This window comes from Hyperolius riggenbachi, chromosome 6 (assembly GCF_040937935.1).
Source record: "Hyperolius riggenbachi isolate aHypRig1 chromosome 6, aHypRig1.pri, whole genome shotgun sequence".
NCBI classification, from domain to species: Eukaryota; Metazoa; Chordata; class Amphibia; order Anura; family Hyperoliidae; genus Hyperolius; species Hyperolius riggenbachi.
Genome location: NC_090651.1, coordinates 235,416,866 through 235,434,347, shown reverse-complemented (window position 1 = coordinate 235,434,347; position 17,482 = coordinate 235,416,866). Strand labels below are relative to the sequence as shown.

General features: G+C 45.4%; 1 protein-coding gene across 3 annotated transcripts in view; it reads right to left on the bottom strand.

The window, feature by feature from the left end:
• The window catches only part of LOC137521378 (EF-hand domain-containing protein D2-like), a 195,333-nt gene that overhangs the window by 72,373 nt on the left and 105,478 nt on the right, over positions 1-17,482 (bottom strand). The window contains exon 3 of one of the 3 annotated variants that reach the window (XM_068240537.1): positions 13,796-14,741. The exons of the other annotated variants lie outside the window; for them this stretch is intronic. Within the exon in view, the coding sequence (XP_068096638.1) occupies positions 14,342-14,741 (400 nt within the window). The 3' untranslated portion in view covers positions 13,796-14,341. Of the gene's footprint in view, positions 1-13,795; positions 14,742-17,482 lie in introns of those variants that run through there. 3 annotated transcript variants of the gene reach the window in all.

Sequence of the window (17,482 nt, the reverse complement as noted above, 5' to 3'; positions counted from 1 at the left end):
TGAACGTGTACAAAAAATTGCATTGAATGAAAACGGCCCTATTCACTACCATTAGTTGCCAAATCAATGCAAATTTTGTATGAAAAGATCTTTAACAGAAACGCAGAAAAAAGTGGAAACCTAGTCTAAGGACAACTGAAGTCGGGCCCGGATTTACATCACAGGAGCCTGTAGGGATAGATGCCCTGGCACCTTTGATTTCGCCCTCCATGAACCTACAAACCCAAACTTCAAGTGTGCTGGCTGTCGGAGGGAGCTGTCACTTCTCCATTACCGATCATAGGTAGCTACAGGTGCCCCTTAGTATTAGGTAACCAGAAGTATCCTCAACATTAAGTAGCTAAAGATGCCCAAGGATTAGGTGGCTAGTAGAACCTCAAAATAATGGATATTGCTTCAGACACTAGCAATGCTACGGTTATAATGGAAATGCATGAGATTTCCTATACACATATGGGTCACTGTCTAGGAAACTCCCTATATGCCATAGTCCATAGATGGATAATACAGGAATAAAACATTTCTGAAGATGAGAGAATGAGGGCAGCCATCTTTTTGGTCGAAAGGAGGTGACAGGGAGCATGAGACTGTTCCAACTGTCCTGTGTGCTGATCACCCCTCCCAGTTGCTAGGCAACATGAACAACAACATAGGAAATCCCATCATGCTTTGCACAGCATCAGGGAAAAAAAGTTTTCTTTGATGGGGCAGAGCTTAACCACTTCCCGACCGCCGTATATACAATTGGCGGCCCGGAAGTGGACCCCGCAAGGACCGCCGTATTGACAAATGGCGGCGGTCCTTGTAGGGGCATGGGCGGAGCGATTGCGTCATCAGTGACGCGATCCTCCGCCTCCGCCTGGCGCCGCTCACCCGCCGCAACATCCCGCCGGCCATACGGAAGCGCCGGCGGGATGTTAACCCGACGATCGCCGCATACAAAGTGTATAATACACTTTGTAATGTTTACAAAGTGTATTATACAGGCTACCTCCTGCCCTGGTGGTGCCAGTGTCCGAGGGACCACCAGGGCAGGCTGCAGCCACCCTAGTCTGCACCAAGCACACTGATTTCACCCCCCCCTGCCCCAGATCGCCCACAGCACCCATCAGACCCCCCCTGCCCACCCCCCAGACCCCTGTTTGCACCCAATCACCCCCCTAATCACCCTTCAATCACTCCCTGTCACTATCTGTCAACGCTATTTTTTTTATCACCCCCCCACCCCTCAGATTCTCCCCAGACCCCCCCCCCCCCATGTACTGTATTCATCTATCCCCCCTGATCACCTGTCAATCACCTGTCAATCACCCATCAATCACCCCCTGTCACTGCCACCCATCAATCAGCCCCTAACCTGCCCCTTGCGGGCAATCTGATCACCCACCCACACCAATAGATCGCCCGCAGATCCGACATCAGATCACCACCCAAGCGCAGTGTTTACATCTATTCTCTCCTCTAAACACTCACTAATTACCCATCAATCACCCCCTATCACCACCTGTCACTGTTACCCATCAGATCAGACCCTAATCTGCCCCTTGCGGGCACCCAATCACCCGCCTACACGCTCAGATTGCCCTCAGACCCCCCCTTATCAATTCGCCAGGGCATTATTTACATCTGTCCTTCCCTGTAATAACCCACTGATCACCTGTCAATCACCTGTCAATCACCCATCAATCACCCCCTGTCACTGCCACCCATCAATCACCCCCTGTCACTGCCACCCAGCAATCAGCCCCTAACCTGCCCCTTGCGGGCAAACTGATCACCCACCCACACCAATAGATCGCCCGCAGATCCGACGTCCGATCACCTCCCAAGTGCAGTGTTTACATCTGTTCTCTACCCTAAACACCCACTAATTACCCATCAATCACCCCCTGTCACTGCTACCTATCAGATTAGACCCCTATCTGCCCCTAGGGCACTCAATCACCCGCCCACACCCTCAGAATGCCCTCAGACCTCAGCCCTGATCACCTCGCCAGTGCATTGCTTGCATCTATTCCCCCCTCTAATCACACCTTGAGACACCCATCAATCACCTCCTGTCACCCCCTAGCACACCTACCCATCAGATCAGGCCCTAATTTGCCCCGTGTGGGCTCCTGATCACTCGGCCAAACCCTCAGATCCCCCTCAGACCCCCTTCCGATCACCTCCCCAGTGCATTGATTGCATCTATTTTCCCCTCTAACCACCCCCTGAGACACCCATCAATCATCTCCTGTCACCCCCCTAGCACTCCTATCCATCAGATCAGGCCCAATACAACCTGTCATCTAAAAGGCCACCCTGCTTATGACCGGTTCCACAAAATTCGCCCCCTCATAGACCACCTGTCATCAAAATTTGCAGATGCTTATACCCCTGAACAGTCATTTTGAGACATTTGGTTTCCAGACTACTCACGGTTTTGGGCCCGTAAAATGCCAGGGCGGTATAGGAACCCCACAAGTGACCCCATTTTAGAAAAAAAAGACACCCCAAGGTATTCTGTTAGGTGTATGACGAGTTCATAGAAGATTTTATTTTTTGTCAAAAGTTAGCGGAAATTGATTTTTATTGGTTTTTTTCACAAAGTGTCATTTTTCACTAACTTGTGACAAAAAATAAAATCTTCTATGAACTCGCCATACACCTAACGGAATACCTTGGGGTGTCTTCTTTCTAAAATGGGGTCACTTGTGGGGTTCCTATACTGCCCTGGCATTTTAGGGGCCCTAAAACCGCGAGGAGTAGTCTAGAAAACAAATGCCTCAAAATGACCTGTGAATAGGACGTTGGGCCCCTTAGCGCACCTAGGCTGCAAAAAAAGTGTCACACATGTGGTACCGCCGTACTCAGGAAAAGTAGTATAATGTGTTTTGGGGTGTATTTTTACACATACCCATGCTGGGTGGGAGAAATTTCTATGTAAATGGACAATTGTGTGTAAAAAAAAAAAATCAAACAATTGTCATTTACAGAGATATTTCTCCCACTTAGCATGGGTATGTGTAAAAATACACCCCAAAACACATTATACTACTTCTCCCGAGTACGGCAGTACCACGTGTGGCACTTTTTTACACCCTAAGTACGCTAAGGGGCCCAAAGTCCAATGAGTACCTTTAGGATTTCACAGGTCATTTTGCGACATTTGGTTTCAAGACTACTCCTCACGGTTTAGGGCCCCTAAAATGCCAGGGCAGTATAGGAACCCCACAAATGACCCCATTCTAGAAAGAAGACACCCAAAGGTATTCCGTACGGAGTATGGGGAGTTCATAGAAGATTTTATTTTTTGTCACAAGTTAGCGGAAAATGACACTTTGTGAAAAAAAAACAATTAAAATCAATTTCCGCTAACTTGTGACAAAACAATAAAAACTTCTATGAACTCACCATACTCCTGGCCTGGCATTTTAGGGGCCCTAAACCGTGAGGAGTAGTCTTGAAACAAAAATGACCTGTGAAATCCTAAAGGTACTCATTGGACTTTGGGCCCCTTAGTGCAGTTAGGGTGCAAAAAAGTGCCACACATGTGGTATCGCCGTACTCGGGAGAAGTAGTACAATGTGTTTTGAGGTATATTTTTACACATACCCATGCTGGGTGGGAGAAATACCTCTGTAAATGACAATCTTGATTTTTTTTTTTTTTTTTTTACACACAATTGTCCATTTACACATGTGTGGCACTTTTTTGCACCCTAACTGCGCTAAGGGGCCCAAAGTCCAATGAGTACCTTTAGGATTTCACAGGTCATTTTGAGAAAATTTTGTTTCAAGACTACTCCTCACGGTTTAGGGCCCCTAAAATGCCAGGACAGTATAGGAACCCCACAAATGACTCCATTTTAGAAAGAATACTTTGGGGTGTCTTCTGTTAGTAGTACAGTGAGTTCATAGAAGATTTTATTTTTTGTCACAAGTTAGCGGAAATTGATTTTTATTGTTTTTTTTTCACAAAGTGTCATTTTCCGCTAACTTGTGACAAAAAATAAAGTCTTCTATGAACTCACCGTACTACTAACTGAATACCTTGGGGTGTCTTCTTTCTAAAATGGGGTCATTTGTGGGGTTCCTATACTGTCCTGGCATTTTAGGGGCCCTAAACCGTGAGGAATAGTCTTGAAACGAAATTTCTCAAAATGACCTGTGAAATCCTAAAGGTACTCATTGGACTTTGTGCCCCTTAGCGCAGTTAGGGTGCAAAAAAGTGCCACACATGTGGTATCGCCGTACTCAGGAGAAGTAGTATAATGTGTTTTGGGGTGTATTTGTACACATACCCATGCTGAGTGGGAGAAAGATCTCTGTAAATGGACAATTGTGTGTAAAAAAAATTAAAAAATTGTCATTTACAGAGATATTTCTCCCACCCAGCATCGGTATGTGTAAAAATACACCCCAAAACACATTATACTACTTCTCCTGAGTACGGCAATACCACATGTGTGGCACTTTTTTGCAGCCTAACTGCGCTAAGGGGCCCAAAGTCCAATGAGCACCTTTAGGCTTTACAGGGGTGCTTACAAATTAGCACCCCCCAAAATGCGAGGACAGTAAAACCACCCCACAAATGACCCCATTTTGGAAAGTAGACACTTCAAGGTATTCAGAGAGGGGCATGGTGAGTCCGTGGAAGATTTCATTTTTTTTTGTCGCAAGTTAGAAGAAATGGAAACTTTTTTTTTTTTTTTGTCACAAAGTGTCATTTTCCGCTTACTTGTGACAAAAATTAATATCTTCTACGAACTCACTATGCCTCTCAGTGAATACTTTGGGATGTCTTCTTTCCAAAATGGGGTCATTTGGGGGGTATTTATACTATCCTGGAATTCTAGCCCCTCATGAAACATGTCAGGTGGTCAGAAAAGTCAGATGTTTGAAAATGGGAAAATTCACTTTTTGCACCATAGTTTGTAAACGCTATAACTTTTACCCAAACCAATAAATATACACTGAATGGGTTTTTTTTTTAATCAAAAACATGTTTGTCCACATTTTTCGCGCTGCATGTATACAGAAATTTTACTTTATTTGAAAAATGTCAGCACAGAAAGTTTAAAAAAATCATTTTTTTGCCAAAATTCATGTCTTTTTTGATGAATATAATAAAAAGTAAAAATCGCAGGAGCAATTAAATAGCACCAAAAGAAAGCTTTATTAGTGACAAGAAAAGGAGCCAAAATTCATTTAGGTGGTAGGTTGTATGAGCGAGCAATAAACCGTGAAAGCTGCAGTGGTCTGAATGGAAAAAAAGTGGCCGGTCCTTAAGGGGGGTAAAGCCCTAGGTCCTCAAGTGGTTAAGCTTTTGTGCAGCTAAAAATAAGGCTTATGTAAGAAAAACAAAGTTCTGATGCTGTGAAACTTAAAGAAACACCAGGCCTTTTCAGTGCTGAGTAGATTTTTAGTCTGGAGGTTCACTTTAAGCCCCCCTAGTGACCAGGCAGTGGCGTAGCTAAGTAGCTGTGGGCCCCGATGCAAGTTTTACAATGGGGCCCCCCCAGCACTCTATACATAACAATTGATACAGCGCACCAAAACCTGCCAATGGCAACTACAGTGTCAGAGGTGCAAGAAAGGGATGGGGAGCAGTTTGTTATTGATTACCACTATTCAAAGTATCTATAGAAGTGATTATTATGAGCACAGGACCAATAGAGAGCTAATACAGCAGTTGAGGGAGGGCCCCTCTGGCCCAAGGGCCCCGATGCGGTCGCTACCTCTGCACCCCCTATTGCTACGCCCCTGTGACCAGGCTATTTTTAACAATTGAGGCCACTGCAGCTTTAAGGGCTCACTGCAGGGCCGCACAACTCAGCACACAAGAGATTTGGTACCCCCGCCCCCCCCCCCTTTCTGCCCACCAACAGATCTTTCTGTTGGTGGGCTGTGATCGCTCCCAAAATGTTTATTTGATTATATTATCAGAATCAGAATCATTTTATTTCGCCAAGCATGACTGGGTCAAGCCCGGAATTGGGTTTGGCACAATGGAGCAGTACATAGAAAGAAATACAGAAAAGCAACTCAAATATAGACATACACAATTCTACAGTCAGCATTAGATGTACATATAGCTCAGTATTCATCTTACGAAAACACACACTACTGAACTCTACCGCTCCTATGCAGGCGGTAGGGAGCTGATAGAGGGTGGTAGAATATTAAGGGAGTTTAGGAGGCTAACGGCCATCGGGAAGAACGAGTTCTTGTGTCTGGTGGTCTTGGTGGGGATGGCTCGAAGCCTCCAACCCAGTGGAAGTGGGGTGAAAAAACAGTGTCCTGGGTGAGAGGGGTCGCTTGAGATCCTCAGTGCCCTGGCTCTGTCTTGTGCTGTACAGGTGGTCAAGTGGAGGCAGAGGTCTCTCAATCACCCTCTCCGCTGACTTAATGATCTTCTGTAATTTGTGCCTGTCGCTGGCGGTGGCACCCACATACCAGACCAAGATGGCGGAGCAGAGGATCGATTCAATGGTGGCAGTGTAAAAGCATGTTAGGATCTCCTGCGCCATGCCGAACTTCCGCTGTTGGCGGAGGAAGAAGAGTCTCTGCTGGGCTTTCCGTTGGGTTGTCGTGATGTTGACCCTCCAACTGAGATCGTTGGAGATAGTGGTGCCCTGCAGGCGAGCGCAGGGCACACTGGCCACCTCGGTGCCATCGATGTAGATGGGAGGAGGGGTAGGAGCCGACTTCCTAAAGTCAATTATAAGTTCGACGGTTTTGGCCGTGTTGAGCACCAGGCTGTTCTCCTTGCACCAGTGGCATAGTCTTTCTACCTGCTGCTGGTACTCCTGGATGTTGTCCTTAGTTACAAGGCCAACAATGGTGGTGTCGTCTGCAAATTTGATGACTTTGACAGAGTCTACCACGGATCTACAATCATTAGTGTAGAGTGAGAAGAGCAACGGGGACAGGACGCAGCCCTGGGGTGCCCCTGTGTTGGTTATCACTTCTCGTGAGTAGATGTCCCCCAGCCTGACAACTTGGGATCTGTTAGAGAGAAAGTCAACGATCCATAGGCGTAGGGTGGGGTGGACCCCAAGTGCGGCCAGGACATTCTGGAGGGTGCGTGGGCATATGGTGTTAAATGCCGAGCTGAAGTCTAATAGCAGTACTCTGGCATACGCATCCTTCCTGTCCAGATGGTTGTAGATGTGTATTCCAGGCAGATGTTTAGAGCATCATCAGTGGACCTGTTTGCTCTGTAGGCGAACTGGAGTGGGTCTAGTAGGGGCAAGGTGGATAGCTTGAGGGTGGATAAGACCACTCTCTCTAGGGTCTTCATGATAACGGACGTCAGGGCCACAGGCCTGAAGTTATTGAGGTCAGAGATGCCTTGTTTCTTAGGAACAGGAATGATGGTGGACCTCTTGAAGCACGCAGGGACTCTGCCCTCTGACAGTGACCTGCTGAAGATGGCGGAGAGGATGGGGGCAAGTTGCTCCGAACAAGATTTGAGGCAGGCTGGGGACACACCATCAGGTCCTGAGGCTTTCCTGGCATTTAGCGTGGACAGGAGGTGCCGAACATCTGCCTCCCTCACTTCCAGAGAGAGTGAGTCCTCACCTGGGTCGCTGTGCGCGGGGGCTGGGGGGGGAGGTGGCGGGTTCCCCCCAGGCTCAGCCTGCTTTTCAAACCTGTGATAGAATCTGCTTAGTTCTTCAGCTAATTCAGGGCTGGGTGTAGCATGTTGCGGTGGAGGCTTGTAGTTGGTGGCAGCCTTAAGCCCTTGCCATACCGCTCGTGAGTTGTTCGAGCGCAGGTTCTGCTTCATCCTCTCAGCAAACTCCTTTTTTGCGGCTCTCAGCTCTTGCTTCAGAGCGTTCCTCGCCTTCCTGAAATCCTCCTGGTTTCCCGCCTTGTGAGCCGCCTCCTTACGTTTCCGCAGTAGCCGTAGCTTGTTGGAGAACCACGGTTTGTTATTCGGGTAGACCTTGAAATATTTGGTTGGGACGCAGGAGGCCTCACGTTTATTTTTCAATAAATCTTTGCTTTTTTTTAATTTTATTTATTTTTTACTATCTTTCCTCCCTCCCCCCACCAGGCAATCAGCGCGATCGGCTGTCATAGGCATCAGCCTATGACAGCGGATCACCTTTGTGCCTCTGGAGAAGACAGCCGAGTGACACTGCTGTCCCCAGTACAGCCCTGCCTTAGATCGCAGCGCTGTACAGTGCTAATACACGTCAGTTTCGCCGTCTAATAGTCTCCTAGCAGTAATCGCCGCTGGGAGAGCGGAGCTCCGTCATTCAAGCAGAGATGTGCGATCTCCTGAAAAACACGCCCTCAGGACTGCACGCCAATTGGCAATAGGCGGTAAGGGGGCTGCCGCCGTGCTCAAGCAATTTGGCGTGAAGCAGTCGCTATCTTTTAGAGCAGAGTGGATGTTCTGAGTTCAGGTCCACTTTAAAATGAACCTGAACAGAGTAAAATTATTTAAATTAAACACGATGTACCTGCAAATGAATATTTTCACCATATGTTTCTCTCAGAAGCTCACTGTTTTCTTCTTGTCCATGCTTCCCTATAGCTCAAGTGGGCGATATTACAGTTAAAGGGAACCCGAGGTAAGAAGTACATATAGGCTGCCATAGTTATTTCCTTTTAAACAATACCGGTTGCCTGGCAGTCCTCCTGATCCTGTGTCTCTAATACTTTTAGCCATAGACCCTGAACAAGCATGCAGCAGATCAGGTACTCTGACTCAGCTGACTCTGGTTTTACTGGGTTAGCCATATGCTTGTTCCAGGGTTTTGACTCAGACACTACTTATGCCAGAAGGTCACCATGGCTGCCAGGCAAGTGGCATTGTTTACAAGGAAATAAATATGGTAGCTTCCATCCCTCTCACCTCGGATTCCCTTTAAACCATGTGCTGAACATGAAGCGGTTATGGGGTAATGGCCATTTTCAAAATGGAGGACAAAGAATTCCATTGATCAAAGTGGACAAACAGGACACAGGAGGGAAGAAAGATTGACGAGTACACTTATGCGGGAGGCAAGTATGACTTGTGTATGTTTATTTTGACTTTTCATATTTTAGTTCAGGTAAGCGTTAACACCTTGCTAACCTGGGGCTTCCTCCATTCCCCTTCAGCCTGATCTCTCCCTCAACACTGTCCTCCGCCTTCTGTATCCTCTGTAAGGGCTCCTGTAGGATTGGTCACTCGGGGCTTACTGCGCATCATCACGCTTCCGTGGCTTGGAGCACTCTGCACCTGTGCGGTACTACTGCGCAGCCGCAAACTGACCAAACTTACAGGAGCCCTTATGGAGGATCCAAAAGGTGGAAGACGGCAGTGAAGGAGCGATCAGGCCGAAGGGGGCATTTGACAAAGGCCTGTGTGCCCGAAATGTTGTGCTTTATATGGCCACTAATAAATTAAGCTAATATTGCAAAATCCAGGTGGAGACACAGATTTTTCTATTCTTTCCATCTGGCTGTACACCTCTGTGGGATCTGGGTGTATGTTGGATGACTTCCTGGTGCTACAACGCGTACATTTGAATACGGCGCTGGTAGACTTGGGCGCAGGATCCAGCTGTTAAATGGCTGGTCCTGCTTCTGCACAAGTCCGGGGCGTTTTAATTACTATTCCCCCTCCAGGCCGACATGGATAGTGGGGGAATGAAATAATTCGGCTTCCAGCGATTGCTGGAGGCCGAATTATTGTGTTTTTTAAGCAACTTCGGCTCCGTCTTCTGACGGAGCCGACCTTCCTCACTGAGCGCCGCTATAGACTGATTCCCATTACAGTCTATGGCGGCGCTGGCTGCGCCCAAATCTAGCAGCGCTGAAAAGCACTGCTCCGGCTACAACTGTCAGTGGTTGGAGCTCTGGGGCAATCCTTTTTCATGGCTGGAGGAAGCCCCAGGTCCATATTAATTTTTTATTGCAGGCCATCTCAGGTACACTTTAACCTTTTCCGGACCAGACGGCTCTGGCCGCTTTAAGACCAGAGTGGTCAGAGCCCTTTTAAGTGCAGTGATTACTGTGATTGGTTCAAAGCAATTACGGAGTCTGGTGCCAATCCTGCTTGTTATATGAAAGCTTTGCTGTCAGAGTGACAGCAGAGCGCACAAGTACAGTGACAAAGACAGCAGCAGACGGAAAGATCACGTGGCGGGAATATTTGAAATCTAAGCAGGGATAACTGCTCCTAAACAGGGCATAGATTTCAATTACCGATGTCTGGAAGAGATTAAGGACCAGAGACGGCTGGTACCAACAAATGCCGCTTATCGACGAATTGCCACACATACCCACCGCTCTCCCATTGTCGCAGGCCCCTCTCTCCGCAGTCGCTATGACGGCAGAGCTCTGGGTGCCGGTCAGGAATGGAATTGGCTCAGTGATCATGGGGTCAAGAGCCAATGAAGTTGGCTCCTGACCGGCTCAGAGCTCTGCCGTCATACAGACGCCTGGGCGAGTGAGCCGTGGCGGGGAATGGCAATGTTGAAATCTATGTCCTGTTAGAGTTGCGCAGCCACCAGCAGGACATGGATTTCAACTACCGTGGCCCAGAAAAGGTTAAAGGCCAAATCAACTGTGAACTGAAAAAATGTGCAGAGTGCTGCCAGCTGCACAACAGTCATACAGTAGATATTTCTGCAGCTCTGACACACACACACCTGATGGGGCCTCTGGAGTCGCACAGAGTCCCAGGAGAGAGACAGTGGGAGATGAAACATCAGCATCTAGCAGCATCCTGCTGTTATAAACATACACAGATCCATGTGTGGCTGGTGTCTTGTCCAATCCATGCTGCAGAATTAAAAACAGAAGCTCCTAATCTGACTGCTGTAATAACATTAATAAGAATAGCCAAAACCAAACATCTTTTACACAATTTATTAGAAAAAGCTGAAGAACTAAAATACACTTTTTTCGTACTTAAAAGAACAGCATACTACACAATTAACAACTGGACACAAACAGCAGTACGCCTGACATAGGCAAGGCCACAAAACACCCTGGGATACGTATCTACTGGATTTCGGTTTAGAGAGCGATTTAATAAGATAGAAAAAGAGTTTTTAAGGAATACCTTCACCCATAAAGGAGATTTTCGGGAGAATGTAGAAAAGCTCCTTCCCCAAGTGCAGATGATCCTCCAGGTATGACAGAGCTTGGCACTTCCGCTGAACCCCCTCCTGTCACCAGCCTTGGCCCCATTCCACAGTGGTGCGGTGCCATGGTCACTTCCTAACACTGCAACACAGTGTTCACAGTGCACAGTGCAGTGGGAGGATTGCAGTAAAACGGGAAGCGGCATGGTACCACAAAATGTTCACACACAGTAAAGCATACAGTTCAATGAAAAGTGTGTTTCACTGCATCCCATAGTGCAACACAATGCATGGGTAACACAAATCACCCGTTTCCCAATCAGTTGCATTCTGGCTGTTGCAGGCAACGGTCTCTGTGAACATGGCCTAAACCTTCAAAGTACAGCGCACTACAGACCGGCAGCATTTCCATGTCAATATATCATTGAGAGATTTTGGCTTGGCTAATAACAGTGGCTTAGCAGAAAGCTAGGCTATAGATCAGTGATGGCTAACCTTGGCACTCCAGCTGTGACAAAATTACAAATCCCACCATGCCTCTGCCTCCCTGAGTTATGCTTAGAGCTGTCAGAGTATTGCAATGCCCCATGGGACTTGTAGTTCCACCATAGCTGGATTGCCAAGGTCAGCCATCACTGCTATAGATGGAGGGAAACACCCACTCATAGGCACTGATTCAGGACAGCCTCTGCGTTCCAGTAAACCTGCCTAGACAGATTAATGTGGGACTACTATTAAGTGTCTGCAGTCCCGATCTAGGTCATACGTGAAGGCACAGCAGTCACACAAACTGACACGTAAAGTGCTAGAATTTCCATGTTTTAATCCTACAGCTGGAGCCTTAAAGTGACCCTGTACCTTTTTATATATGGTTCAGGTCTAACACTTCATTTTTTACACATGGGGTCTCCAGCCAAAGTGGAGAGGACTTTGTTGGGTTGCTATAGAGCAGCACCTCTAAACAAGTTTTTCTAAAGATCACCACCATGTACAAATGAAAACACAAGCAGGACAATAAAACAAAAACATGCTGGGGCAATTCATCAAGCCAAGTACAACACAAATGACAGCAAAAGTGCTGCAATTGCTCAGAACAACCAATCGTTTTTCAGATATAAAATGAAACTGGGGGTTCTGATTGTTACCCAAATTTCTTTTTGCTCCTGTCTTGATCAATCTGCCTCACAGAGATGGCACTGAAGATTGTTAAAGTGACCCTGTAGAGAGAGATATGGAGAGTGGCATATTTACTTTCTTCTAAACAATAGAAATTGCCTGGCTTTCCTAATGATCACATGCCTTTAACAATTGAATTCACTGTCAGTTGCTGTAACAATGGACACTTGTGTGTACCAGCCACGATTCTAGCCAAAATGATTAGCACAACAGCTAGGCAATTGGCATGGTTTAAAGGAAGTAAATATGTCAGCCTCTACATTCCTTTCACTACAGGGTCACTTTGAAAACTGTAAGAAGTTTATCACAGTGTTTAACAATTAAGAACTGCACTAGCACCCTCTAGTGGAAATTTGAGAAATGCTTCAGTTGAAAAGCAAATCACTGATGAAACCCCAATGATATACAGTAGGAACCAAACAAAGTTGCAGATCATTAGGATGTAATGATCCATTATGGATGGTGACAGGGATAATGACTGGACCACACAAAAAACAAAATAAACAAAAAAAAAAACAAAAACAAAAAAACAGTGGTCTATACCTGAACAACATTGGTTCATCACTGAAATTATCCATTGGTCCCACATGCACAGCAATGGTACTAACTTGTACTCCTTAAAGCTAAACTAAATCAAACATTATACAAGTAACATTCTCAAAGCAGTCAGTATAAATGATAAATATAGCAATAAGAACTGAACTTTTCATGTCAAAAAATTTATTGTGTTACCTATCCATATGGATTTAAGACTATAACAGATTCCTTTTAGCAGACCAAGGCCTTACAAGTGCCTAGTGCCTACTACCCAATGCCTGTGACCTACAAGGTACCGCTTCCTTAGTATACACCTGTTTTGCATTGTAATACAGGGATGTCAGGGAATGTAATCAGACACCTACTGTTCTTCCTACTTTTGACCCTTGCACCAGCTGAATCCCAGAGATAACAGGAAGCAGACTGTACTGCAGTAACAAGCACATTTGGCCCATGAAAAGTATTCTGTCCACCCCTTTTCTTCTATATGCATTTTCTGTGGCCACCTGCTCTGACTATATTTTGCCAAATTCAAATTGTGGGCTTAGCTGGGCTTTAAAGAGTCTGAAGCGAGAATAGCTCTCGCTTCAGACCTCATATATAGCAGGGGCACGTGTGCCCCTGCTAAAACGCCGCTATCCCGCGGCTTTACGGGGGTCCCTGTCCCCCCAAACCCCCTCGTAATGCGGGGGAGCGCTTCCTGATTGGGGCAGGGCTAACCGCCGCAGCCCTGCCCCCCGCGCGTCTGTCAGCACGTATCTCCGCCTCTCCCCCGCCCCTCTCAGTCTTCCTTCACTGAGAGGGGCGGGGGAGAGGCGGCGATGCACCGCTGATAGACGCGCTGGGAGGCAGGGCTGCAGCTGTTAGCCCGTGCCTCCAGGAAGAGACAGCCAGCGACCATTTTCCGACCAGCTTTTGCGGGGGGTGGGTTGGGGGTGAAGGGATCCCCGTTTAGCCGCGGGATAGCGGCGTTTTAGCAGGGGCACACGTGCCCCTGCTATATATGAGAGCTGAAGCGAGATTTAGTCTCGCTTCAGTGTCTCTTTAAGTACATGGCATTTTAATCATATGCAAGGAATGTAATGCCACATTGATAAGTTGTTTTGAAGACTAAAAGATGTTGGAAGAACCATGAAAAATATACATTTTCTATGAACGTTTATATCACCCTTTTGCTTAGGCTCAGTGAGGATGGCTACATTCATGAATAAAGCTCCAGAACTACTTATTTTGGCATGCAGTTTTCCCTGAAGATAAACCCTGGGTTTGGTTTCTTTTTCATCATATTCCCAGTTTATACTGCCCAGATTTGTGAAGGGTTTGCTTTGAAGGAATGGAGTTTCTGATATTCTGACTCCAAATTCGAGGTATGCAGAGCTAATATTTCACTAAACAGAAACAAGAAAAATAAAAATAAAAATCTTGTCAGTCACAAAAATAATACATTAAGGCACTGGATAATTTTAAAAAGTGGTAACAATTTACACCACAGTAATGTACAAAAATTTCGCGAATATTAACTATAAACTACTTTTGCCACAGGAAAAGTTTTTTTTAGACAGGCTGGGTAGAGCCAATTTGTTTGTCTTCATACTGTGGAGGTGGCGTTATAGGCTCAATTTTCTGAATTTCGGTCTGCTTGGTGCGACCAGAGAGATTTAATCTGAATTCCTTCATGTGGAGTTTGTCAGATTTAATCCTCCTAACATTCAAGGGTTTTTTCTCTTTGCCCGATCGGGAGTTTGTCCTTTGCGCCTGCCCGGCTTTTGCTGAGGTGGTGTTGGGCCTGGTGGGAGTAGACTCATCGAGTTCAGTCAGAGACTCATAAGATGGAAGGGACATGCTTATTCTCTGATTTCCGTCTGTGTCTGCAAGCTCCGGTGCTCCGTATCCAATCCTCATCACTTCTTCATAGCTGGGAGCGTTATAGGCCGGGGGTTCCACTTCTTCTAGACTGCAAAGAAAAGGAATAAAAAGAAAATTGAAATGTAGTCTGGTCCTCTTTCCAACATAAAGGGGGGGGGGGGGAAATCAAAGGTGGAGGATTTCTCATATAAGCAGAATGAAAGCCCAACTGCAAAGTAAGAATATAAATATATATATATATATATATATATATATATATATATATATATATATATATATATATATATATATATATATATATATATATATATATATATATATATATATATATATATATATATATATATATAAATTTTTTTTTTTTTTTTTTTTTTTTTTTTTTGAGACTTGGATAGTGCAGTGATGGGTTGTAGCCTTTTGCTTGACTTCCTGTCCCAGTACCTCTATTGTTTTAATATGAGCCCTGGGGGTTCCAGGAACTGGAAATGCAAATGATGGGTATAACTCTTCTGCACGCTACAAGAAAAGGGTTCATCTTTGAGTGCCTCTGGCAGAGATTTACTTCCTGTCATAGCAGAAAGTGTGGGCAATTCTCACAGTGGGGGTACAAACAACAATAAAAATGGATTCCACTCCCTTTCCACATTACCTATTCTTTTGTAATATCTCAGGTGATACGGTTATCAGCAACGACTGGATAACTGTGTAATGTTGAGGATACAGAAATTATACCGATGACACTATTAGCAAGTAGATGGCACAGAAAGCATTCTAGCTTGCACACAAACTTAATGCAAAATGTATGCAATTTGGAATAGGGGACTATGGGGCCCAATGACACCGCCAACTGAAAGAAGTCATTTAGACATGGCACAATTGTTTCATTAAACAGGTTAGTCAGTTGAGGGATGCTTTAAAAAGGCTCAGGAATTTTTTTTTAAATACAAAAATATATTAAAATACGGTAAATATTGAGAGAGTTTTTTCCCATGGAGGGTTACAAACATTTGAGAGAATCTGTATATTTATAGTGTGTAGCGGGTCTGCTCTATAGCAGCAGCACCCGGCTCTTGTGCTGTGACACTGGCAGGGCAGCACCAGCAATGACATACTCTTAGCTTTTTTCTAACGCTAAGAAGACCTGTCTATAAAAGGAGACGACGCCTACAAAGTGACAGTGTGGGTATTATAGAGCGGTGTGGCTTAATTCATTTTAAAGCAACTTTCTAATTAGTATATATTAATCACTGTTCCATTGTTACAAATTTCTACTTGCCTGGCTGTCAAGCCAATCTTTAGGCTAGAATACATTGGCCACAACATTAGCTTATCTCCTGTCTTTAAAGTAAACCTGCAGGGGGAAAAAAAAAATTGCCCTCGGAGGGTCCTTACCTTGGGGGAGAGAGAGACGTTTTTGGATACTAATGAGGCTTCCCTCATCCTCTGCCAACCGGATCCAGCGCTGGCTCCCCTGAACAGTCTCTCACAATAATATTTACAATTGCTGCTGTGCGCATGAGCACTAGGAGCCCGCTTGGGCTCCGGTGGAAACAGCGTTTGATCCCCTCTGGCTTCCCCCTCCCTAGGGGCACTTTTTTCCCTTTAAGTACTCTTTAATAACATGTTTGAGTTTTTTTTTACCATTATCACCATGTTATATATCATTTAATACGCACTAAGCAATTTACCTCATGCAATCCATAATGAATGACTCAGTCCTTAAAGTGAACCAGAGAGGAAGATAAATTAATGAGATAAGCAATTGGATCTGTCCTACTCCTAAAAATGACTTATAGATATTGCAAGGTTTTATTTTATGTATAAAAACATTTACAAAGCAGATTTAGGCTGGTTTCACAGTGGGACGTTAAAGTCCCACGTTACGGCAGCCAGTAACGCAGCCTAACTCACAGCACTGTAAAATCCATTGTGCTGTTCACAGTGCCCACGTTGCGTTACACTGTAACGCAGCACGTTTAAACAAAGTGCTGCATGCTGTACGTTATACTGGGCTAAGCAGCGTTAGACTGCTTGCACATGCTCAGTAATGTTGGAGGAGGTCTCCCCTCCTCCTCCGCAGCCAGCCACATGGCTAATTAATATTCACTGCACTGCAGAGACTCATAGTAGGACTGTAGTGTAGTCCGGATCATGAACGAATCGTTCATTTGATCCGGATCTTTTTTGTAAGTCGAATCATCCAGATCATCACAATGAAAGATTCGGTTCACAGCGGATGTCTGTCTGGAAGAAACAGGAACATACAGAATTTACAGTGCAGGGAAAGTCCTGTCCTGCTAGTCATTTCACCCAGTCTGCTTCCCTAGTAAAATGATTCAGTTCAAAGATCCGGATCTTTTCAATGATCCGATTCAAATGATCCGAATCCTTAAAAAGATCCGGACTTCCTATCACTAACCTGGAGCGGCTGCTGTGAGAGCTGCATAACGCAGCTCAATCTGACGTCCAACGTCAACACCACCATACGTTGCGTTAGGGGCACGTTATGCGACCATAACGTCCCCTAAAACGCAACATCTTAGTGTGTAAGTAGCCTTAAGTCTGCTCAATTTCACTGTTTCTGGAGTCCCAGAGTAAAAATAAATGAACTATTAACCTTTTTATCTTTCCCCTTACAGTAAAAAGCCCAGGTATCTGCTTAGGAGAGTGTTTATAGCTGTAATTTGTCAGTTTCATAGCTAATTATAAACTCTTTCAGGCAGGGAAAAAAAAGAAAAAAAGGAGCACAGCATAAGTGTCTGCATGCTTGCCACTGTATATGCACGTCTATCTCACCATGCCACATGTCATCTCTGGTACAATGTAAAG